The sequence below is a fragment of the Erpetoichthys calabaricus genome, chromosome 13 (assembly GCF_900747795.2).
Source record: "Erpetoichthys calabaricus chromosome 13, fErpCal1.3, whole genome shotgun sequence".
NCBI classification, from domain to species: domain Eukaryota; kingdom Metazoa; phylum Chordata; class Cladistia; order Polypteriformes; family Polypteridae; genus Erpetoichthys; species Erpetoichthys calabaricus.
The window spans coordinates 139,686,215-139,711,890 of NC_041406.2; the positions used below are offsets into that span (position 1 = coordinate 139,686,215).

The 25,676-nt window shown below is 39.6% G+C and overlaps 1 protein-coding gene across 2 annotated transcripts in view; it reads right to left on the reverse strand.

Moving 5' to 3' along the window:
• rnmt (RNA (guanine-7-) methyltransferase) overlaps positions 1-21,451 on the reverse strand; it is a 34,688-nt gene extending 13,237 nt beyond the window's left edge. Inside the window, exons 1-5 of one of the 2 annotated variants that reach the window (XM_028817577.2) lie at positions 21,333-21,451; positions 16,907-17,206; positions 12,400-12,535; positions 10,890-11,012; positions 2,837-2,952 (exon numbers count right to left, since the gene is read on the reverse strand). In XM_028817577.2, the coding sequence (XP_028673410.1) occupies positions 2,837-2,952; positions 10,890-11,012; positions 12,400-12,535; positions 16,907-17,167 (636 nt within the window). In that variant the 5' untranslated portion in view covers positions 17,168-17,206; positions 21,333-21,451. The remainder of the gene's footprint in view (positions 1-2,836; positions 2,953-10,889; positions 11,013-12,399; positions 12,536-16,906; positions 17,207-21,332) is intronic. The other variant, XM_028817578.2, reaches the window with a different exon arrangement.
• Between the last annotated feature and the right edge of the window lie 4,225 nt (positions 21,452-25,676).

The window sequence follows — 25,676 nt, forward strand, 5'->3', positions numbered from 1 at the left end:
CCATTTTACAATTCGCTTAAAGCAATGCTCTACCCAAAAATGATTATTTTTTTATATATATTTCTTACCCCGTGTTTTGAATGTAGTGATGGATGAGAAACAAATAATTTAAACTCATGTTTGCATGCAGAATGGAGAGGAAAAAAAAAAAAAGTTTTTGATGCAAGAGAAGCCAATAGTGATAGCGCTCTACAACGACAAACAATATGAAAAACATTCATGTGATGGCAGAAATCTCACATTGCTCGTGTCGCATAATCCACATGTCAGTTATTCATATGTTTTGTATACAAGACACATGCAGAACACATAAAATGCATGTTTTTTTGCTAAAATATTGTTACATTTATACTACTGGAATAATCAGTACACATTATAAAGAGAAAACTAAAGCCTCACAGGAGTCACTTTTTAAGCTGAAGACAGAACTCCTGGCAAGCAAATGAGGTGCAGCGACAGATCTTCATGTCAAAGAGTCAATTCTGTTTAAAACTAGGGGGCACTCACTTTGCTCACTCACCCCACCCCGGGTCACGCTTTGCGCCAACCACTTCGTGTCTCTGCCGCTCACGTTGTGAAGGGGGGGGCTGAACACACACTAAGGAGATGCTGCTGGTTTGCTGGTGCCAAGCTGCGTGTTCTGCTTGTCGCACTGCGTGTCGATCATTTAAAAGCCTGTACAGCAGCTGTCCTTTTGTCTCACTGCCTTGTCTTGCAGGACGTTAAAGTGTCTTCCGAGAAGATCCCGTCTCTATCCAAGTTTTTTTTATTATAATAGAGAGATATGCGCTGATTATTCCAGAAATATCTATTTAACAATATTTTAGTAAAAAAGCATGCGTTTTGCATACTTTGTGTATACGACTTGTGAATTATGTGACACAATTATTATTTTTTTTTTTCCTTATGGATGCTTTTTCACATTTCAGTTAAAAATGAGGATGATTTGGGGGCCAGAAAGACTATGCTATGATGGAGAATTTATTTATTTAATTAATTTTTTTTATTTAATTAATTTTATTGTAATCATTCATACAAATCAATCAATTTTTACAAATAATAGGATTGAAGAAAAAAAAAAAGACCCCCGCCCGTGAGAGAGAGAGAGCATGGCCAACAGAGTAAAACTTAAGGTTTGTAGACATACCTAAATTTATGAGTTTAATAGACCAGTAGAGAAGCATGGAGAGGAAGAAGAGATGCGGAGATAATTGCTTCCTCTGTGCTTTAAGAGCTTATTCTAAAATTCTATTGATTATATCCTTCCAGGTTTTTAAAAAAATTCTGTACAGAACCTCTAACTGTATATTTGAATTTTTCCAATTTCAAACGGTATAAAACATCAGTTACCCACTGACTTAGAAGAGGAGCATTAGGATTCTTACAGTTTAGCAAAATAAGTCTTATGATGGGGAATTTAGCCAGGACATCGGGATAAACCCTACTCTTTTCAAAAGACGCCCAGGGATCTTTAATGATCACAGAGAGACAGGACTTCGGTTTTAGGTCTCATCCAAAGGACAGCACCATTCTTACAGCACAGAGTCTTTGACACTGCAGTGGAGAATTGGAATCCACATACAGACCACAGGGTATGCACTCCCTGCTGGTCTCACCAACATCTCTTTCTGCAGCAACCCAAGGTTTTCATAGATGGTCTCCCATTGAAGTATTGGAGGGCATGAATATGCTTAGCACTCACTAAGATTAAGTACCTTGTGACATTGTTCCTGCACTTTAATCTTAATGTAAGTAAGTGTAAGTGGAAATGATATACTCAAAATAATAGAAAACTGCAATAAAATTTAAAGACCATTAAAAATGCTTAGTTACCATAATGAAGTGAATATCAGTCATATTTTCCAAATAGGGGGCGGCACGATGGTGCAGTGGGTAGCGCTGCTGCCTCGCAGTTAGGAGACCTGGGATGGCTTCCCGGGTCTTCCCTGCGTGGAGTTTGCAAGTTCTCTCCGTGTCTGCATGGGTTTCCTCCCACAGTCCAAAGACCTGCAGGTTATGTGCATTGGCGATCCTAAATTGTCCCTAGTGTGTGTGTGTGTGTGCCCTGCGGTGGGCTGGCGCCCTGCCTGGGGTTTGTTTCCTGCCTTGCACCCTGTGCTGGCTGGGATTGGCTCCAGCAGACCCCCGTGACCCTGTAGTTAGGATATAGCTATGGATTTTCCAAATAGGTTTTTATATTTGAGTTAAACTGATGTTGCATCTGTCTCAAATACACTGTTGCATAGTATGACTGCTACTTAATTATCATACAAATCACATGGAAAAACAATGCTTGTAATTAGCATTCTTCAAAAAATATTTTTATTCAATATTACAGTATAGCTTAGTCTATTTCTCCATCAGGTTTTATTTTTATCGTAAATTAACAATGTTACCTGGCATAGCAGGGCAGAATAAAGTGCAGGTGCAGCCACTAAAGTTCCCTGGCGGAAACATTTTGGCCTGAAACCAAACTTTCACTGAGCAAACCCCCCAGTGGGAAGCAACTTTTTCCCAAAAACGCCTCCTGGGAAATATCTAGGTTCCCCTCAAGGAAAAATTTCCCAACAAAACACAGCCTGCAGTCTTCCTCTGAACAAATGAGAATGTTGAATGAAACATAGCCTACAGCCTTATTCTGTGAAAATGTGGAATCTGTCAGAGGTGGGTTCAAATGATGTGAATGTGCATACCACACAAACACACACGCGTTTGGATGTATATATTGGATGTGTTGAGTGCTTCCATTTTAGTTTTGTTTTTATTTCTAAATCTAAATGCATCCTCCCCAAATTCAGTTGCAAAAGTAAATTATAAATTAAAAAATAAACCATACCTTGGTACAATCAGCAGATATAAATTCAGCCTCAAATATATGATCATTACCGCGCCCCCTGTTCTTCATGTCGCTGTAACGCTGCTTACACTGCTCTATGGACACCTCAGCAATATCTACAAAACAAACAAAAGGGAAGATGAAAGTGAGGTGAGGCTGTATGAGTTGTTCACTTAGTAAATGAGTAAATGCACTTTTGAATTGAAGACCTGCTTCTCCCCCTATGCGTTGGTCAAGAGTCCTGTTTCCAATTTAAAAGCATGACCCAGTGAGAAGGGCATTCCTGGTTTTGCACTACTTTCATTTTCATTATTTAACAATATTTTAGTAAAAAAAATACATGCATTTTGCACAAATATACAACTGGATGACTTGACATATGGATTATGCGGCACAAGTAATGCAAGATTTCATGGACATTTTATATTGTATCCTATTGTCCAGTGTTGGTCACCATTGCGTCCGGTTTTCCCAGAAACATTTTACTGTGTGGGAGGTGGAGGGTTGAGTCTTGTTTTTTTACTTTCTCATATACAAAGTATAGGGAAAGGATTGTAATCATCCAAAAATTCTATGTTAAGATTTAGATGAATCTCGACATTTTACACCTCTCTGAATTTCTCATATACAAAGTATAGGGAAAGTAGTGGAATCCTGCAAAAATTCCATTTCAAGATCTTGATGAATATCAACATTTTAGACCTCGCCGAGTCCAAAAATACCATTTTGGAATTATGTCTGTGTGTCTGTGTATGTAAACATGATAACACGAGTACGCTTTCACTTAGGTCAGCCAAATTTTGCATACAAGTATTTGGTACAAAATGTAGACTTCTATTACTTTTGGACTATTTCCGCTAACCGGAAGTGGTACTTTACTTTTATAATAATAATTGTTCATTATATAATAATTTGATTTGTTGTTGATGGTTCTTTAATGCAGTGCTGGGTGGTATACCGGTTCATACCGAAAACAGTTTTTTTTATTTTTGTTATGATATGGATTTTTTTATACCGCTACCCCGGTTTAAATTGCCTAAACAACATTCGGAACATGGCACAGCGGGAAACTGTTTAAGGGGGACCTTTTTCACTGCTACACCACTAAACACATGCCACACATAGACATAGACTTACTAGACGCTGCATGACCAGCAGCATCGTACGTCAACGTCGCCGCCATATTGCGTGTGGCACTGCTGCGGAGTGAAGTAATGAATAATGTGCTGCTTGGGATTGTACAAACCGCTGTACACTCCAAACCAGATCCCTGGGGATTTCATAGGTAAGGCTGAACAATTGTTTTGGTTATATTTGGCCATTAGAAAATCCCGTTTTATAATCTTAGCACTCAAGGTCACCTTATAATAAAATTAAACATTAGTAAAATTAAAACAAGAGAATGATAAATCAAAATGCAATAATTAGCAAATAAACAAAGATAACTGGCAGTAACAGTGCAAAATTCACAATTGGTATGCCAGTTTGAAAAGATAAGTTTTGAGGGCAGTTTCAAAATGTGTTATTGTGTTTTGAATCGAGCTGACAAATATGAGAGGGAAGAGAGTTCCAGAGTTGAGGAGCACTATGAGAGACGCTCGAGCTCCCATAGAACTGAGTTTGATGTGCGGTACAGAAAGTAGAACTGCAGATGAGGATCTGAGTGAACAAGAGGAGTGTAAGTCTGTAGGAGATCAGTGAGGTTATGGAGAGCTTTAAATGTTAAGAGCAGTATTTTGCATTGTATTCTGTAGTTAACAGGGAGCCACGTTGAGAGAGAATAGGTCTAATATGTTCAGTGGATTTAGAACAGCAGGTTATTATCCTGGCAGCAGAATTTTGAAGAAGTTGTAAGTGATGGATAAGTTTTTGTGGGATGCCAGATAGAATAGCATTACAGTAATATGTGTGGTGACTCGGGCATTAACCAATACTTCAGTACTGTGTTGTGTAAGAACAGGACGTCTAGAAATGTTTCGGAGATGGAAGAAGGCAGTCCGAAAAATGTTACTTATATGGGAGGAATTATTTAATAATAATTATTATTATTATTATTTAATAATTGCCATTTTGAGTGTATAAATGGATATAAATAATTACATGTAAACGATTAGCCAAAATCGGTTGTATGTAAACGATACTGTTTTAAACGTTATTGTTTTTTCATTAGAAAACCCGGTTTCTACATCTACCTGTATTAGTTTAAATGGCACTTTTGCCACTCGCAATAGGGCGCACGCACTGACGTATCGTGTCGACTGGGCAACACAGTGAATGCGGCGTCTATCTAGATAAGTCTATGATGCTACAGAGGTGTTGCGTGGGGGCTCTTTTTCACTGCTACACCACTAAACAAGCATACACCGGAGTACATGCGTTAGTAGAGGTATTGCGTGGTAAAAATGGACAGAGAACATTCTGAAACTGAAGCTGTGGCAGACGATAAAGTTGAACATGATGACTTTTTCTGGAAAAAGGAGTCACGTCTGTTGTCTGGAGATACTCTGGATTTAAAAGGTCGGATGTGGACCATTACTTTCAAATGTGTGAATACTGTTTCTATACTACTGGATAATACTGCAAGCCAAGTTGTATTTTTTTTTTCAATACTGTGTAATGTACCTGGGTACTGTGTAATAGTGTGACGACATATTGACTTTATTCTCGACATTTCCACTTTAATGTCGACGCTTATGACGAGAATAAAGTCGACATTTCTACTTTATTCTCGCTGTTTGTCGAGATTAAAGTCGACATGTTGACTTTATTCTCGTAATCTATAATAATAAAAGGCAAAGCCCTCACTGACTGACTCACTGACTGACTGACTGACTGACTGACTGACTGACTGACTGACTGACTGACTGACTGACTGACTGACTGACTGACTCATCACTAATTCTCCAACTTCCCGTGTAGGTGGAAGGCTGAAATTTGGCAGGCTCATTCCTTACAGCTTACTTACAAAAGTTAGGCAGGTTTCATTTCGAAATTCAAAGCGTAATGGTCATAACTGGAACATATTTTTTGTCCATACACTGTAATGGAGGAGGCAGAGTCACGTATCGCGTCATCACGCCTCCTACGTAATCACGTGAACTAAAAACAAGGAAGAGATTTACAGCACGAGTCACACGCGGGAACGAAGGTAAATGACGTTAATTTTTTACTGTCTTTTAATACTGTGTAAGCATACATATTAACACATGTGCAATTAAACGTGTGCATTTACGGGGTGATTTCTCAGGCTTAAAAGCTCACCTTTTATCAAACGCGGGAACAAAGGTAACTGACGTTGTTCACTGTCTTTTAATACTGTGTAACCATACATATTAACACGTGCAATTAAACGTGTGCATTTACAGGGTGATTTCTCAGGCTTAAAAGCTCGCCTTTTACTAAAAAGGTAAATGCAAAACTATTTTCAATCAGTTTATTGAAACGCTCCCGTTAAGGATTGCAATAACATATTCGCGAGATAAAAGAACGAAGTAGGGGGAAATGGAGGAAGAGCCGGAAACAGCGAAGAGCAAAAAATTAATTAAACAATTGAGAACGGAGCGAGTGAAGCATACAAGCATGTTCATAAGGGAAACAAAGCACGGTGTAAAACGTAAGTTTAAATTAAGTTTATAGAAACGCTCCCGCTGCGGATTGCAATAACATATTCGCGAGATAAAAGTTTAATGAGAAGACACGAGGTATAAACGAACCACATGCCGTGGCGCAACGTTAAGGGCAACAGTTTCAACCATTCTATGATCTGCTTCTCGCAACTGAAAGACGGCACATGGCGGATGTTAGCCGACTTGCTGACCGCAACGTTAGGGGCTTCAACTATGGCGCTGACGCCACATCTCAGTGCCAACACTTTGCAGACTCTACTTAAAAGACACGCCCTCCTCACTGGACAGTTAAAAAGACCAATCAAACTAACGATGACATCAAGTATTACCCAATCAAAAGTAGGAAAGAAGGCATCTTCATAAAATGCGTGTGGGATGATTTGCATGACACGCTGCTTTAAAAAAAAAATGATAAAAAAAATACGGGATAAATCCCGTCCAGTATTGATTCAAAACGGGACGCGCAATTTCATTCTCAAACGCGGCACGATTCCGTATTTTAAAGGACGGGTGGCAACCCTACAGTGCCAGGTAACCACCCATACAATCAGATTGTGATTCAGACTAGGAATGCAATGAATGTAATTACCCCGATCTACATACAAGGCGAAAGTCTTGCAACATTCAAAGATGATGGTTTGGGATAATTAGTACTTATTAAGTACACCATGGCACATAAAAGAGCTTATGAAGCCTTGAACCGAAAAAAGCAAGATCTCAGAGATCGTAAAAAAAAAAAAGGAGGTAATGTCGTTTTACTCGCTGTACATTTTAGTCAAACATTACCAGTTATTCCACGAGGGAGACCAGCAGATGAACTCAACGCGTGTTTAAAATCCATGCTTCTCCCACGCTCGGTTATATGTCGCGTGTTCTCGGGTAGGTACACCAAAAAATGTATACATTTAAGCATGTAATGGGCAAACAAAAAATGAGGTATACCCGAAAACACTGCAGTAGTACTCAATGTAACTTTACTTCTTAAATGTTAATGTTTTACTGTTTAATAATTTATACGCTTCTTATATATTGTTCAAATTCTTTTATCAAAATACCAGTGACAGCGCAATGCACGATAACATGGAGTGAATACACCATACGCATCTGCCCACGGCCGCCCTGGTGTGCGCAGATAGGAGTTGATTCTAAAATAAAATAAACATAAAAAGAGTAATACAATCATCACCCATAAAGCGGATAGCAGACGTGACGTATTATATGTGTACCAGATTTCAAGTCAATAGGTGAAACGGTTTGCAAGCTACAGGTGATTTAAAATCCTGGACAGACCAACGAAAAGCCACGGTAGCAAATTATAGAAGAAGATTTTACTGTTTAATAATTTATATGAAATGTGCTTCTTATATATTACTTCATATTCTCATATGATAATGATGTTAATGTTGTTTATATTGATTTCTATGTTATTGTAAGTGCATCTATGTGTGTATATGTATGTATGTATGTATGTGTGTGTGTATATATATATATATATATATATATATATATATATATATATAAAAATATATATATAAAAAATATATGTGTATATGTATATATAATATATCTGTATATGTGTGTATATGTGTGTGTATATGTGTATATGTATATATATATGACAGCAACACTCATAACAATGACAACACAATTACATTGACAATCTTGTTACGTTATTTTTAAAATGTTTCCTTTACTTTTTCATAACCTCTTTAACACACTACTTCTCCGCTGCGAAGCGCGGGTATTTTGCTAGTTTGTTATTAAAGTAGAACATCGTAAACTAAACTTCACCTTAAAATGAATATTTAATTTACTAGATTTTCTCAAACCCCGTCATAAGTTATGTAGCACATTAAATGCTTTGTGTTATGTTCCCTGAGCCATATTAAACTGACTTCATAGTGTTATGTTCCCTGAGCCATATTAAACTGACTTCATACCTGCATAATTTATGACGGGGGTTTGAGAAAATCTAGTGAATTAAACATTGATTTTAGGATGAAGTTTAGTTTATGACATTCTACTTTAATGACATAATAAACTATGAGAATAAAGTGGAAATGTCGACTTTAATCTCGACATAGTTTTTTTTTCCTTCACTGTGGCCCTAATGCGATTCCATTGGGCTATACCACAAATAGCATTATAAATGCAAGTTGCAGTTTTATTATTAATGTATATAGCTTAGCTTGAAGCAAGGTCCATATTAATGCAGTTTGCCTAAATGATGGTCCAATTGGTAAAGATGTCATCACCAACTTGCACTTGTTTTATTTTATTTTTATTTGGTGAATACTGTGTAATGCACCTAGGCTTGAAGTCTTGGAAGTAATAGTATTACTGGAAGTTGCACTATTATTTATTTTATTGTTATTATTTATTAGTTTAAATATTATGCAGTTTAATGATGGTAAAGTTGTTTAACAAGTCACTAACATGTCAGTGGACAGAGATTGTTAACATTAACAAAGTGTAGTTGGTTTACAAAAATATTTACTATTCCTTTTCTAAGACATGTTCAGTGCAATACAACTTTGACAAGCACCTCTGAATATTTTACTAAGTCTAAATGCCTCTTTGGATGGTTGAAAATATGTTGTCAAAATTTTAGTTTAAGTTAAGTTTTTTGCAAACATTGTTCAATAAAAAGGCTCTATATTTTGACTGCATTTGTCATGCAATGTGATTCCTTCTCTTCATTAGTGCCACCCCCTTGAAAACTATCACTTTATGGGGCCATGCAAACCTTTATTAATACGTGTGTGCACATTAAAATGTTTTTTGTACAATTCTCATGACAGTGGAGTAGGTTATTCTTAGCCAGTAATTGTAGTGGAAAATGTGGTTAACATCCACTCATGCATGGGGAAAAAAATACTGTCCAATACAGTGAAACTGGGATAATTTAGAAAAATACAGTTATATAGAATTTTGGTCATATCGCCTAGCACTACTTTAATGTACATAATATAAAAACAGTCATTGCCTTGCGGTTTACTCCTCAAATATCCATCCCCATATATCTGAGTATACTAGAAAGTCTAGGGGAGACCACTCACAATTTTTTTTCCTTTGCATTTCTATTTTTCCTTTGTTATTTTTGCACTCTTTTCAAAGAAAATAGCTGAATCTATTATATTATTATGATACTAGCATAGCACAACACCTGTTTATTAAAATGGGTGTCCAACGGTAAGTCCATCTGTTTCAACCACGGCACTTCTTGTTGCCTTTGCTCATCTGATATCTAGCCATTTCATCTCTCTTTCTTTGTGGGTCTTGTCACCTTTGTTCATTGGACATTCCCATCCTCTTGTGGACACCACAGGACATTACACCAAGCCACAGACTGATGCGGGACATTTTATTGTTATCATAGCCCACATTGCCGAAGATGAGTTGAAATCTGAGTAATCAGTGTGGATCTCAGTGTTAATGTTTACTGTGGATCATCTATTGCAATGTATTTTGTAAGGCATGTAGTAATAAAAATGCACTGTATTTGTCACTCCAACAGATGGTGCATCAAAAACACCTGGATTAATAAAATGCATTACCACATATGCTTGTGATGTGCCATCTGTTGTAAAGACAGAAGCAACGCAAATATAATTTAATCAACCCCTAAGACAAGTATGGGATTTGTAAAAGCAGTGTTAATGTTTGTGATCTGCCACCTGTTTGAATGCCAAATGCAATGCATTGTATTACCGTAAGTTATTGTGATGTGCCATCTGTTGGAGTGACAGAGACATACTAACCGGATGGACACATAGATACTTTTTCTTTTATTAAGGGGGTTGTTTGACTGAGTAAAATGCCATTGTACTGTTATGTTTTCAAAAATAAAATATAAAAAAAAAAAAAATGTAAATTCTCCACAAAAACATAAAAGACTTAAAGATTTTTCTCTGACACCAGTACAAACTATATGGGGTAATTAACCTAAAATATATATATATATATATATTTTTTTTTTTAATGTTGAGTATCCCTTTAATGTCATTTGACTTTCATGATATAGTAAAGCCTGCCAAGGCTAAGAAAGAAATTCAGTATCGTTTCTCCTGTTTCTTATTAAAGCACAAGCCACATATAATAGATATTCCATAGGTTACTAAACAAAATATTACAATAACCTTGATTTGTCTTTGAGAGCATACATGGTTAAAAGTTTAATGAAGCTTTGTATGGGTTTAATAAAGTATCTATCTATCTAATAAAGTTAGCATACTGGTAGTCAAAGCCATAAAGATCTCATCAAAATAATTAAAATACATTTTCACAGATAATGGATTTTCTACTGCTTTAAATTTGATTACACTTTCAGAAGCTGCAAAAACAAAAAAAAAAAGAATTACATAACAATACATTGCAGGATGAGTTAAAAGGCTTTTCAAAGCTAATTAAGTACTGCAGAACTTTACCTGCACATACAATTTTGCTGATTCTTCCTTTCCGCCACTTCAGCAGATCTCCACCTTTTCCACAGCCCAAATCTAAGACACATATATTGTTTTTCTTCTGCTTAACTTTTTCCAGAATCTCTCCTGAAAAGAATCAGTCAAATCGATAAATAAACAGACATGTGCATGCAATGTACCGTTTCCATGTGGAAGCTCAACTCCAGTGTTGGCTGCAGGTTTTCATTGAAGAAAACCTCTTTAATCAAGAGATCTGAACTGAGCAGTTCTCCTTTACATGCAAGTCTGCAGCTCTGATTAAGGTTACTACATGATAGTAGTAAATAGTTATTATTACATGTGTGGTACAAAATTTTACTCAACATATACTCTTCCCTCCCTCTTTGGATTCATTAACTTGCTTTGGCTCACAAAGCAAGATGCATCCTGAACCAGCAACCTCGTAGTTTAACGTACAATGTCACTGTGTCAGACTACACATTTTACACCCTGAAATGTAAGAAAACTTCTACTTGATTTAAAGTATTATGTATCTTTTACCCAACCCAATTCACATCTCCAGTCATGTGACTATAAAACCACTCAGGTGGCCGTTTTATGATCTTGTGATGACTCGGTTGTTCACCAATGTTTACAACTCTATGGGTGAATGAAGTCCCATTACCGTGATGAACTGCGTAATGGAAAAGGTCTGTGGTGGCACAAGTTTTTAGAAAAATAGTGTGGGGGGAGAGGGGTGAGTGTAGCACTGTGGTGGGGGTGTTTATGATGTTTATGAGGGAGTTGGTGAACCCGTATGGTTATCGAATTTCCTCATTAGTACTCCCGAGATGCATAATTAACACCTGTGGCCATTTAAAAGGAGCTGGACAGTGAGAGAGGAAGAATAGAAATGAAATCAGAAGGCAGCATTGGGAGAGCAAGCAAGCTCGTTGGAGAAGAGACAGAATGAGTGGAGGCTTCCTGAAGGAGCGAAAGAAGTGACACTTGAATGTGTGTCCCTATTGAGCAGTCTTTAAGAGCGAGGATGCTGGTGAGGCCTCCTAGGGATCTGTTAGATGCCAAGGGAGTGTAAGGGAAGACAGAGGACTGGATCTGTGCATCCCGGCAGAAGCTGGTGAATGCTGATGGGATGAGAGCCCAACCGCAGCTGTCGGCCTCTCCGCCAGTTGAAATGACCACTGGGGTGAACTGGGGAGACTGGCTGGAGATCATTACCCCAAGTGGGAAACCTTAACAAGCGAGACCACTAAAATGAAGCATCAAAATGTCACTTAAGCAATAAATGCTTCATCAGCAATAATTGACTTCTCATTAAGAAACTGGGTTGGAACAAAAACCTGCAGCCACTGCGGCTCTCCAGGGATAGACATTGCCCACCCCTGGACTATACCCATTCAATTCAACTTGTGTGGGGTCATAAGAACCTCCCATACACTAATATTTAGGCAAGCATTTAATACAACTTAAATATCTGGCAAATGGTTCTTACATATATCAAATAAAAACTCACCAATGATAACACTTTTGAGCCAGTTATTAAAGTTGCGGAGATACAAGATTCGGCTCTGGTTTCTTTCTTCAAGCCCACACTCCTTTAGAGCGTTATAGTGTGTAGCCACTTTCTCTCCATGGTTTTCTAACAAACACTTAAAGAAATGAAAAGAACAATGATTAAAATAAAAAAGCCTTCAAAGATATATCAATTTATTTTTCTGAAACCAGATTACGTATTACATAGTGAGTGGACATCCTGAGCTGTTAAAAGCTCAAGGAAGATTATCAGTCCGTCGCACATTCATGTACAGCAGACCAACTTATAAACAGAAGGAGCCGCAGAGAGTTTAGAAAATGTGATGTGGTATGAAGACCTGCTGAACCTCATTCTGTGCTACAATAACAAATACAGTTGGGTCCATAAATATTTGGACAGAGACAACTTTTTTTTTCTAATTTTGGTTCTGTACATTACCACAATGAATTTTAAATGAAACAACTCTGATGCAGTTGAAGTGCAGACTTTTAGCTTTAATTCAGTGGGGTGAACAAAACAATTGCATAAAAATGGGAGGCAACTAAAGCATTTTTTGAACACTATCCCTTCATTTCAGGGGCTCAAAAGTAATTGGACAAATTAAATAACTGGAAATCAAATGTTCATTTCTAATACTTGGTTGAAAACCCTTTGCTGGCCTGAAGTCTTGAACTCCTGCACATCACCAGATGTTGGGTTTCCTCCTTTTTAATGCTCTGCCAGGCCTTTACTGGAGCGGCTTTCAGTTGCTGTTTGTGGGCCTTTCTGTCCGAAGTTTAGTCTTCAACAAGTGAAATGCCTGCTCAATTGAGTTAAGATCAGGTGACTGACTTGGCCATTCCAGAATTTTCCACTTCTTTGCTTTAATAAACTCCTGGGTTGCTTTGGCTGTATGTTTTGGGTCATTGTCCATCTGTATCATGAATCAATTTGACTGCTGTATTTAGCTGATTTGAGCAGACAGTATGTCTCTGAACACCTCAGAATTCATTCAGCTGCTTCTGTCCTGTGTCACATCATCAATAAACACTAGTGTCCCAGTGCCACTGGCAGCCATGCACGCCCAAGCCATCACATTGCCTCCACCGTGTTTTACAGATGATGTGCTATGCTTTGGATAATGAGCTGTTCCACGAATTCTCCATACTTTTTTCTTGCCATCATTCTGGTAGATGTTGATCTTGGTTTCATTTGTCCAAAGAATGTTTTTCCAGAACTGTGCTGGCTTTTTTAGATGTTCTTTAGCAAAGTCCAATCTAGCCTTTCTATTCTTGAGGCTTATGAGAGGCTTGCACCTTGCAGTGCACCCTCTGTATTTACTTTCATGCAATCTTCTCTTTATGGTAGACTTGGATATCGATACGCCTACCCCCTGGAGAGTGTCGTTCACTTGGTTGGCTGTTGTGAAGGGGTTTCTCTTCACCATGGAAATGATTCTGCGATCATCCACCACTGTTGTCTTCCGTGGACGTCCAGGTCTTTTTGCGTTGCTGAGTTCACCAGTGCTTGCTTTCTTTCTTAGGATGTACCAAACTGTAGATTTTGCCACTCGTAATATTGTAGCAATTTCTCAGATGGGTTTTTTCTGTTTTCTCAGCTTAAGGATGGCTTCTTTCACCTGCATGGAGAGCTCCTTTGACCGCATGTTGTCTGTTCACAGCAAAATCTTCCACATGCAAGCACCACACCTCAAATCAACTCCAGGCCTTTTATCTTCTTAATTGATAATGACATATCGACGGACTTGCCCACACCTGCCCATGAAATAGCCTTTGAGTCAATTGTCCATTTACTTTTGAGCCCCTGAAATGAAGAGATTGTGTTCAAAAAATGCTTTAGTTGCCTCCCATTTTTATGCAATCGTTTTGTTCACCTCACTGAATTAAAGCTGAAAGTCTGCACTTCAACTGCATCCGAGTTGTTTCATTTCAAATTCATTGTGGTAATGTACAGAACCAAAATTAGAAAAAAGTTGTCTCAGTCCAAATATTTATGGACCTAACTGTATAAAGTTCTAAATTAATTAACAATGTCTCATAGCCAACACCATAGTAATATCGCATAGACAGCCAGGTAATGGACTACACTGGGCCATATGAGAGACTTATTGCATATCAAGTGAGATACAGGCGTCTATTTATGCGAGTCCATTCATCAATTTTGTGAGCTTATTTTGTCCAATTCTTGGTATAAATGTGCCAAAGTCAGCAGCACTAAGCACAAGTCAAGGCACAAACCTGGAAAGAGGGACACTTTATAGAAGAACACACTCACTCAACCAAAACTGACTCTGAGCCGACAGTCTTATTTTCACAGAATCAAGCATGCACTGGCACATCCGTGAAGAGGGTCAAACCACATACGAGAGACTGCATTAACTCAAACAAGACTAGAGCTTTAAACTACAGTTATAAATCTAGTAAATAGTGTGGAAGGGACTTCAGACTACCACCTGGAAAGGTCTGTAAATGAAATGCCACTTTTCCAACAAGCTGGTGTTGCGCTTAAATTCTGTATTTCTGTTCACCTTGCTTTGAAAGGCGTGAATCCAAATCAGTGGATTTTAAAAATATGAACCAACAACAGGACCTCTGAGAAGTCCTGGTCTAACAACACCACTGGGGTGCTTTCCATATAAGGCAAAAAAAAATAAAAAAATAAAGGTCACACTATGATTTGAATCGTCAAGCAGAGTGAACTGCTGAATTGAAGCATCTGTTCGAAACCTTTCCACTAGGCTGTGACGATGCGGGTTCTGCTCTTGAACCCGACACCTTCGGTAATGTCACCAATGAGCTTGGCAGTGAAGCACAACAAAGCAAGTGGATGGTGTAAAAGAGTAACGTGCTTTTATTAAAAACAACGACAAAACAACAATCAAAAACAAAGTGTCCAAATAAATGCAGTGCATCACAGTTTCTTCCTTAAATAAATAATCCCATAAAAATTGAAACGTGGAGGTAAAAAAAACAAACAATAAATAAATCCTTTAAAATGAGGTAGGTTAAAACAACGGCTGGAAGCAGTCCTTTAAAAACACAAAGCCCGGTGTCTTATTTTACCTGGCGGTTCCCCTGCTTCTCCCATCGGGCTTCTCAACAGGGGAGTCACCCTTCCTGCAGCTGACCTTCTCTCCGCTCATCTGGTCTGGAGGCTTCCCGATCCCTGGCTTTGGTTTAGCACTCTCCAGACCGAGACCACCCCCAACCAGGACGCTCTTCCATGGCAAGCCATCCTTCTTGCTGGTCACTCCCGCTCTTCCCAATGCTCAGCAGGAGCGACCACTACCAACTGCCCTCGGTGTTGGCCAAACACCCCGCTAGGACTCAACTGTCCAGCTGCCTGCGGGCCTGCGCGCACTCTCTCTCTCTCACACACACACACAGGCTTCCTCCACACTGCTTCCTGCTTTCTCATTCCTGCAACCTCCTTTTACTTTTTGTCATCCCGCTAGCCGCCTCGCGCTACTATATATTACGGGGATGTGGATCAGCCGTGGCAAATCAGCAGCTCCCAGGAACAATTGTGGATGCGGACGACTCCTCACCTGTGCACTTAAGCAAGGACTGCCTGCATCACAAACTCCCCTGGCAAACGATCCCGCCACACTATCATGCCCCCTTTCTAAGCCACGAGTGCGGCGATTATTAATGTCAAAAGTGGCCTTTGACATGAGCTGTGGACCCACTATGCCACATAGGCCTGAGGAATTCATCACCACACATGGACGGACACAGATTACCACCTGAATGGTACTCTGACAGACTTAGGTTTGACAGTAGTTTCTTACATACTTTTTTAAAAAAAGGCACAGGTTGTGATCTGTTTAAAAGATATTAGGAAATCCAAGAAATGTGTCTTGATGATCCTGCATTATATATGGGTCCTAATTCAGTGCTTACTGCACATAATAATTTAATCATGCCATTATTAGTAGAATCTCTCTAAAACTCTGGACAAGATAATGTGGATTTCAGATAGCAGTGCTGCAGTGTCAGATCTCGGGATCTTCGTGGATTTCCTGCCACAGTCACGACACACTATGTAGGGCTTCTCAGGATGACCTGGGTCTTAGTTTAGGAAACGAGGCTAATGGCACTATAAAACTAAGTGGGGGCATCTACAGGAGCCTGCCCAGCACGGACTGGCATCCTTACCTAACTTCTCAATACTGTAACGAAAAAATAGGTTTACAGAGAGATCAAATTGATTGAATTCACACAGAAATGTCATTTCACTGCTTTGCTACCAACACTTAATAATGCATATGTCACTGCTCAAACCCCACAACAAATAATTAAAAAATGAAATACTGCAAATTGTAATTTATTTACTTCACTGCTTTGCTACCAACACTTAATAATGTACATGTCATTGCTCAGAAACCACAACGAATAATTAAAAAAATGAAGTAGTGCAAAATGTAACGTATTTACTGTATGTAGGCAAACTGATATAAAGAGGCCAAACAAAATTAACAACTTACAACTTTTGAATCTGTGTGTTCATCCTCCGAATCAAATTTTCTCTTTGTAGACGTTCGCTGGGCAAGGCAGTGATCTCCATTCCCATCTGAAGTTCTGGCTTGACCACAAACGGCAAGATCGTTATCATTACCTTCACAAGTCATCTTCACTGCTTTTTTCTCAGAGACACACGAGGATTTGTCTCCCACAGGACTGCTAGCACTTGGGTCCAGCAGAGTGGCCTCTCCATGATCGTCCACAAAGGCCTGTTCACTTGCCATTCAGCTAATTTCTTGATTATTGTTGCCTTTTGTCTTTCGCTGGGAGGAGTAAAAAAAAAAATCAAATCAGCATCCATCCATCCATCCATTATACAACCCGCTATATCCTAACACAGGGTCATGGGGGTTTGCTGGAGCCAATCCCAGCCAGCACAGGGCGCAAGGCAGTAACAAGCCCCCGGGCAGGGCACCAGCCCACCGCAGGGCACACACTAGGAACAATTTAGGATCGCCAATACACCTAACCAGCATGTCTTTGGAAACCCACGCAGACACGGGAAGAACATGCAAACTCTACGCAGGGAGGACCCGGGAAGCGAACCCATAATCAGGATCCTTTTCTTTTTTTTTTTTTTTTAAATATACAAATACAAAGCTTCACATTACTACAAGAAACATATGAAATCTGCGGAAACCATGAATACCGAAGTTCAAATTGCGATAAAATGAATTGAAAAATCATTATGCCTGTAAACTTAACTCTATTGGAAAGATTTTGATCAAAAACCATAGAATTATAAATGAAGATTTCAAACAAGGATGTCCATTATAGCCTTGAGAGAAGAGGGCGAACTCAATCTAACTAGGATGGATAAAGAAGGGGAATCCAAAATGCCTAACTGCACAAAAGGATAAGTACTTCATTCAGAGTGTGAGAAACAAACACCTTATAGGTCCTCAGTTGGCTTCTTCTTCTTTAAATTCACACCAAATGCCAGTATTGTTTGCAACAGGGAGAACGAAACTCCAGGCTGCTGACCATAATACAATTTTCCAGTCAACGTCCATCCAATCGACATCTGTGTTCTTTTGCCACTTTTAATCTTTTCTTTGTATTTGCCACTTTCTTTGAAATTCTGCCTCTTGGGCCAGCATTGCGGAGTCGTCGGAGGACACTGGTGTTTGGTGTTTATTTAATAAAGAAGCCAACTGAGGATCTGTAAGGTGTTTGTTTCTCACATTCCTAATTCTCAAATGCAGTCTTTTCCTCTTCTGCTCAGATCCTGTTTGCCCCCTTCTCTCAAGACAGTCATTGACACCTTTGTATGAAATCTTTGTTTCCTGGCAATCTGTCATATGATGGAATAATAAAAACAAAAACAAAAACACAACAGACTGACAGGTTTCTTAAGAAAGTGGTTTCATTTCAGCCATTTTAAAACTCAAAAGTGGATTTTAGGAAAGCAAATACCTCGCAATCCAAGTGAACAGAATAATAGGTTTCAGCTATGCTAATAGTCAGAAGTCAAACAAAATGACACCTTGTATTGGCTAACTAAAAAAATTACAATATGCAAGCTTTCGAGGCAACTGAAGCCCTTTCTTCAGGCATATTGTAATTTTTTAGTTCGCCAATAAAAGGTTTAATCTTGCTTGACTTCTCAGTACATTCATAATGGGTAACAAGGTACAACACCCTAGGACTACAGCTATGCTAATGCAATTACAAAGGTTTCTCTAATAACCAGCTGGCATTTAAAATTGACTAATTAAGGATAAGATAGGGGATTTGACCATTAGGACACTGAAGGAATGGTTGCTGAAAATGGGGCTGTGTAGTTCTATCTTTATAGTAAATTTTAAAATTATCCATTTCAAGCAGTAGTAGCCATTAGAAACACTCAAAACGTCTTGCCTATACAGGTGCTGGTCATAAAATTAGAATATCATGACAAAGTTGATTTATTTCAGTAATTCCATTCAAAAAGTGAAACTTGTATATTAGATTCATTCATTACGCACAGACTGATGTTTAATCAAATGTTTATTTCTTTTAATGTTGATGATGATAACTGACAACTAATGAAAGTCCCAAATTCAGTATCTCGGAAAGTCAGAATATTGTGAAAAGGTTCAATATTGAAGACACCTGGTGCCACACTCTAATCAGCTAATTAACTCAAAAGCCTTTAAATGGTCTCTCAGTCGAGTTCTGTAGGCTACACAATCATGGGGAAGACTGCTGACTTGACAGTTGTCCAAAAGACGACCATTGACACCTTGCACAAGGAGGGCAAGACACAAAAGGTCATTGCTAAAGAGGCTGGCTGTTCACAGAGCTCTGTGTCCAAGCACATTAATAGAGAGGCGAAGGGAAGGACAAGATGTGGTAGAAAAAAGTGTACAAGCAATAGGGATAACCGCACCCTGGAGAGGATTGGGAAACAAAACCCATTCAAAAATGTGGGGGAGATTCACAAAGAGTGGACTGCAGCTGGAGTCAGTGCTTCAAGAACCACCACACACAGACGTATGCAAGACATGGGTTTCAGCTGTCGCATTCCTTGTGTCAAGCCACTCTTGAACAAGAGACAGCATCAGAAGCGTCTCGCCTTTGGACTGCTGCTGAGTGGTCCAAAGTTATGTTCTCTGATGAAAGTAAATTTTGCATTTCCTTTGGAAATCAAGGTCCCAGAGTCTGGAGGAAGAGAGGAGAGGCACAGAATCCACATTGCTTGAGGTTCAGTGTAAAGTTTCCACAGTCAGTGATGGTTTGGGGTGCCATGTCATCTGCTGGTGTTGGTTCATTGTGTTTTCTGAGGTCCAAGGTCAACGCAGCCATCTACCAGGAAGTTTTAGAGCACTTCATGCTTCCTGCTGCTGACAAACTTTATGGAGATGCAGATTTCATTTTCCAACAGGACCTGGCACCTGCACACAGTGCCAAAGCTACCAGTACCTGGTTTAAGGACCATGGTATCCCTGTTCTTGATTGGCCAGCAAACTCGCCTGACCTTAACCCCATAGAAAATCTATGGGGTATTGTGAAGAGGAAGATGCAATACGCCAGACCCAACAACTCAGAAGAGCTGAAGGCCACTATCAGAGCAACATGGGCTCTCATAACACCTGAGCAGTGCCACAGACTGATCGACTCCATGCCACGCCGCATTGCTGCAGTAATCCAGGCCTAAGGAGCCCCAACTAAATATTGAGTGCTGTACATGCTCAGACTTTTCATGTTCATACCTTTCAGTTGGCCAACATTTCTAAAAATCCTTTTTTTGCATTGGTCTTAATTGATATTCTAATTTTCCAAGATACTGAATTTGGAACTTTCATTAGTTGTCAGTTATAATCATCAACATTAAAAGAAAAAAACATTTGAAATACATCAGTCTGTGTGTAATGAATGAATCTAATATACAAGTTTCACTTGTTGAATGGAATTATTCAAATAAATCAACTTTGTCATGATATTCGAATTTTATGAGCAGCACCTGTATATCTAAATCAGTTTAAAGGGATCTTGATAAATAAAAGTATTAATTTCTACCAAAAACATGAAACGTTCTTGTTGTTCCCACAACGTTTACCAGGTACTGTAAGTTTACTGTATATTTGTTGCAAATAAAAACGTTACTCCCAACTACGTAATACAATGAAAAGTGAACTTTGACGCCTCAGGTGAGAATGTGAGACTCCGAATTACCAGAAAGACTTAAATCAATAATGTGTTCTCAAAATAATAATAACAACAACAACAACACACACGCGCACACAGATCATTTCGTTCATTTCCCATTTTCGAGCCTCCATGTTTTTCTGATGACGTTCAACGGCATCTTTAATGCTTGCTACCGTTTTCATTCACTTATAACCGGACCGAGGAACGCCTCTTTCCATTGTCTTCACCCCGGGATTTCAGGATTTCCTTGCCATTATTTTACTTTAGTTTTATTTTATTTGGCGACCTTTGCATCGTCAGCTGATCCAAATAATATTACGTAGTCTCTAACCTTATAAAACGACGTCATTTGCTCCGTAATAAATTGTTTAAAGTTGACATTCACGTAAAGTCTCTTTAAATGACAAAAGATTTGACCTATGAAATCTAAAGTAAGAACTTCTGCGCCATATCTTCATATTTTGACAAATGCAAACGTCATAATGCAAAAGACATAATACATACTGCAAAACAGGTTAATGGGATTTATCTTTATAAAGATAAGATTTAAAAAGAAAATGACTGAACACCAACATCACTGCAATCAACGTGCGTTTTGTCGAGAATAAAACAAGAGAAGGATGTGCGAACGATCGAGTTCGATACATACAAATGAATCGGTTTGCAGTGCCTTATCGTTTCTTACTAGTGGATGGAATGCAAAAACTTGTATTTTTAATATTCAAATAAAACAGATGATCGTAAACAAGAATATACCTTTGCAGCCTCTGCACGTCCTCAACAAGGTTCCCGACCTGCGAATCAGACAACACCGCCACTCGAACACTAACGAGCGCCTTCTGGGTAAGAGTCGACGGTACTCGCATTAGGCGCTGCGCACGGGATGTCGCTGCTGCCACCTAATGGCGGGATATCCAAAACGTTTAAGTCTGGAATCCATGAATCCATGCGCAAGGGGATATTATTGCAGCGCGGAGTCTCCTCTCTATGGATTTGTTAAGAGAGGACATGAAGGTGGTAGGTGTAACAGAGCAAGATGCAGAAGACAGGACGATATGGAAGAAGATGATCCGCTGTGGCAATCCCTAACGGGAGCAGCCGAAAGAAGAAAACGAAGAAGAAGAAGAGGAGTTTACTCAATGGACAATGGTCATTATTTGAATCAGGTAGCCGTCATTTACAACCCTAATCTTAACCATAGTGTAACCAGGATGAGCACTGGAGGTCTGCAACTAGACCTTATTGGTGTCCATTGGAATCAGCTCCACCTACTTGGAGCTCCAGTGTGGAGGCTCCTGGCTGCAGGGTTGTAAAGGCTGGCCAGCTGATTGGAGTAAAATTACTTGGGGTATTTGGGAGGATCAAAATAAAGGCAATGAGATCGGCCGCAGCGATCGTCTAACTTAAAATCTCGAAAATGTCTTTTCAGTTGTCTTGGTGATGTTTTAGAAAATCCTGATCATGATTCTGCAAAAAATCTGACTGGATCCCCCAAAAGTCTCAAATCATGTCTAAGGTAGTAAGTCCTTATGGGCCCCAATAAAGCTCAGATTAAGACCCACACAGGCCCCTGGGAGACTTAACTCCTTAACAGAGAGTCAATCACACTTTTAACAATATAGCACACTCACAGCCAGTAGTTTAATGCTGCATGGTATTTCCCACTGTTGATCAGCACACAGAGACTCACTTGCTTCATCGAGTAGGAGGGTCGTCTCCCTTTGTCAATCGTTTCATTAATTAGGGGGAGATTTAGGGGAAGATTTATGATCATAGATTTCCTTATTTGTCTGAAAACCTTTATCCGAGGCGACTTACAGCATTTCAGATACAGTTGGTAACAATTTTTTTTTCCCCCATTGGAAAACAGGCAGGTGAAGTGATCTGCTCAGGGTCACACAGGTGTCAGTAGTGGGATTTGAACCTACAACCTCAGGGTTTGACTTGCAAAACCTTAACCACTACTGGTGGTTGCCGGATACATGGATGTCTCCCAAAGACATACAGTGCATCTGGAAAGTATTCACAGCTCATCACTTTTTCCACATTTTGTTATCTTACAGCCTTATTCCAAAATGGATTATTTTCATTTTTTCCTCAGAATTCTACACACAACACCCCATAATGACAACGTGAAAAAGTTTACTTGAGGTTTTTGCAAATTTATTAAAAATAAAAAAACTGAGAAATCCCATGTCCATAAGTATTCACAGCCTTTGCTCAATACTTTGTCGATGCCCCTTTGGCAGCAATTCCAGCCTCAAGTCTTGTTGAATATGATGCCACAAGCTTGGCACACCTATCCTTGGCCAGTTTCGCCCATTCCTCTTTGTAGCACCTCTCAAGCTCCATCAGGTTGGATGGGAAGCGTCAGTGCACAGTCATTTTAAGATCTCTCCAGAGATGTTCAATCGGATTCAAGTCTGGGCTTTGGCTGGGCCACTCAAGGACATTCACAGAGTTGTCCTGAAGCCACTCCTTTGATATCTTGGCTGTGTGCTTAGGGTCGTTGTCCTGCTGAAAGATGAACCGTCGCCCCAGTCTGAAGTCAAGAGCGCCCTGGAGCAGGTTTTCATCCAGGATGTCTCTGTACATTGCTGCAGTCATCTTTCCCTTTATCCTGACTAGTCTCCCAGTCCCCACAGCATGATGCTGCCACCACCATGCTTCACTGTAGGGATGGTATTGGCCTGGTGATGAGCGGTGCCTGGTTTCCTCCAAACGTGACGCCTGGCATTCACACCAAAGAGTTCAATCTTTGTCTCATCAAACCAGAGAATTTTCTTTCTCATGGTCTGAGAGTCCTTCAGGTGCCTTTTGGCAAACTCCAGGCGGGCTGCCATGTGCCTTTTACTAAGGAGTGGCTTCTGTCTGGCCACTCTACTATACAGGTGGATTGCTGCAGAGATGGTTGTCCTTCTGGAAGGTTCTCCTCTCTCCACAGGGGACCTCTGGAGGTCTGACAGAGTGACCATCGGGTTCTTGGTCACCTCCCTGACTAAGGCCCTTCTCCCCCGGTCGCTCAGTTTAGATGGCCGGCCAGCTCTAGGAAGAGTCCTAGTGGTTTCGAACTTCTTCCACTTACGGATGATGGAGGTCACTGTGCTCATTGTGACCTTCAAAGCAGCAGAAATTTTTCTGTAACCTTCCCCAGATTTGTGCCTCGAGACAATCCTGTCTCGGAGGTCTACAGACAATTCCTTTGACTTCATGCTTGGTTTGTGCTCTGACATGAACTGTCAACTGTGGGACCTTCTATAGACAGGTGTGTGCCTTTCCAAATCAGGTCCAGTCAACTGAATTTACCACAGGTGGACTCCAATGAAGCTGCAGAAACATCTCAAGGATGATCACGGGAAACAGGATGCACCTAAGCTCAATTTTGAGCTTCATGGCAAAGGCTGTGAATACTTACAGTGGTGTGAAAAACTATTTGCCCCCTTCCTGATTTCTTATTCTTTTGCATGTTTGTCACACAAAATGTTTCTGATCATCAAACACATTTAACCATTAGTCAAATATAACACAAGTAAACACAAAATGCAGTTTGTAAATGGTGGTTTTTATTATTTAGGGAGAAAAAAAAATCCAAACCTACATGGCCCTGTGTGAAAAAGTAATTGCCCCCTGAACCTAATAACTGGTTGGGCCACCCTTAGCAGCAATAACTGCAATCAAGCGTTTACGATAACTTGCAATGAATCTTTTACAGCGCTCTGGAGGAATTTTGGCCCACTCATCTTTGCAAAATTGTTGTAATTCAGCTTTATTTGAGGGTTTTCTAGCATGAACCGCCTTTTTAAGGTCATGCCATAGCATCTCAATTGGATTCAGGTCAGGACTTTGACTAGGCCACTCCAAAGTCTTCATTTTGTTTTTCTTCAGCCATTCAGAGGTGGATTTGCTGGTGTGTTTTGGGTCATTGTCCTGTTGCAGCACCCAAGATCGCTTCAGCTTGAGTTGACGAACAGATGGCCGGACATTCTCCTTCAGGATTTTTTGGTAGACAGTAGAATTCATGGTTCCATCTATCACAGCAAGCCTTCCAGGTCCTGAAGCAGCAAAACAACCCCAGACCATCACACTACCACCACCATATTTTACTGTTGGTATGAGGTTCTTTTTCTGAAATGCTGTGTTCCTTTTACGCCAGATGTAACGGGACATTTGCCTTCCAAAAAGTTCAACTTTTGACTCATCAGTCCACAAGGTATTTTCCCAAAAGTCTTGGCAATCATTGAGATGTTTCTTAGCAAAATTGAGACGAGCCCTAATGTTCTTTTTGCTTAACAGTGGTTTGCGTCTTGGAAATCTGCCATGCAGGCCGTTTTTGGCCAGTCTCTTTCTTATGGTGGAGTCGTGAACACTGACCTTAATTGAGGCAAGTGAGGCCTGCAGTTCTTTAGACGTTGTCCTGGGGTCTTTTGTGACCTCTCAGATGAGTCGTCTCTGCACTCTTGGGGTAATTTTGGTCGGCCGGCCACTCCTGGGAAGGTTCACCACTGTTCCATGTTTTTGCCATTTGTGGATAATGGCTCTCACTGTGGTTCGCTGGAGTCCCAAAGCTTTAGAAATGGCTTTATAACCTTTACCAGACTGATAGATCTCAATTACTTCTGTTCTCATTTGTTCCTGAATTTCTTTGGATCTTGGCATGATGTCTAGCTTTTGAGGTGCTTTTGGTCTACTTCTCTGTGTCAGGCAGCTCCTATTTAAGTGATTTCTTGATTGAAACAGGTGTGGCAGTAATCAGGCCTGGGGGTGGCTATGGAAATTGAACTCAGGTGTGATACACCACAGTTAGGTTATTTTTTAACAAGGGGGCAATTACTTTTTCACACAGGGCCATGTAGGTTTGGATTTTTTTTCTCCCTAAATAATAAAAACCATCATTTAAAAACTGCATTTTGTGTTTACTTGTGTTATATTTGACTAATGGTTAAATGTGTTTGATGATCAGAAACATTTTGTGTGACAAACATGCAAAAGAATAAGAAATCAGGAAGGGGGCAAATAGTTTTTCACACCACTGTATGTACATGTGCTTTCTCAATTTTTTATTTTTAATAAATTTGCAAAAACCTCAAGTAAACTTTTTTC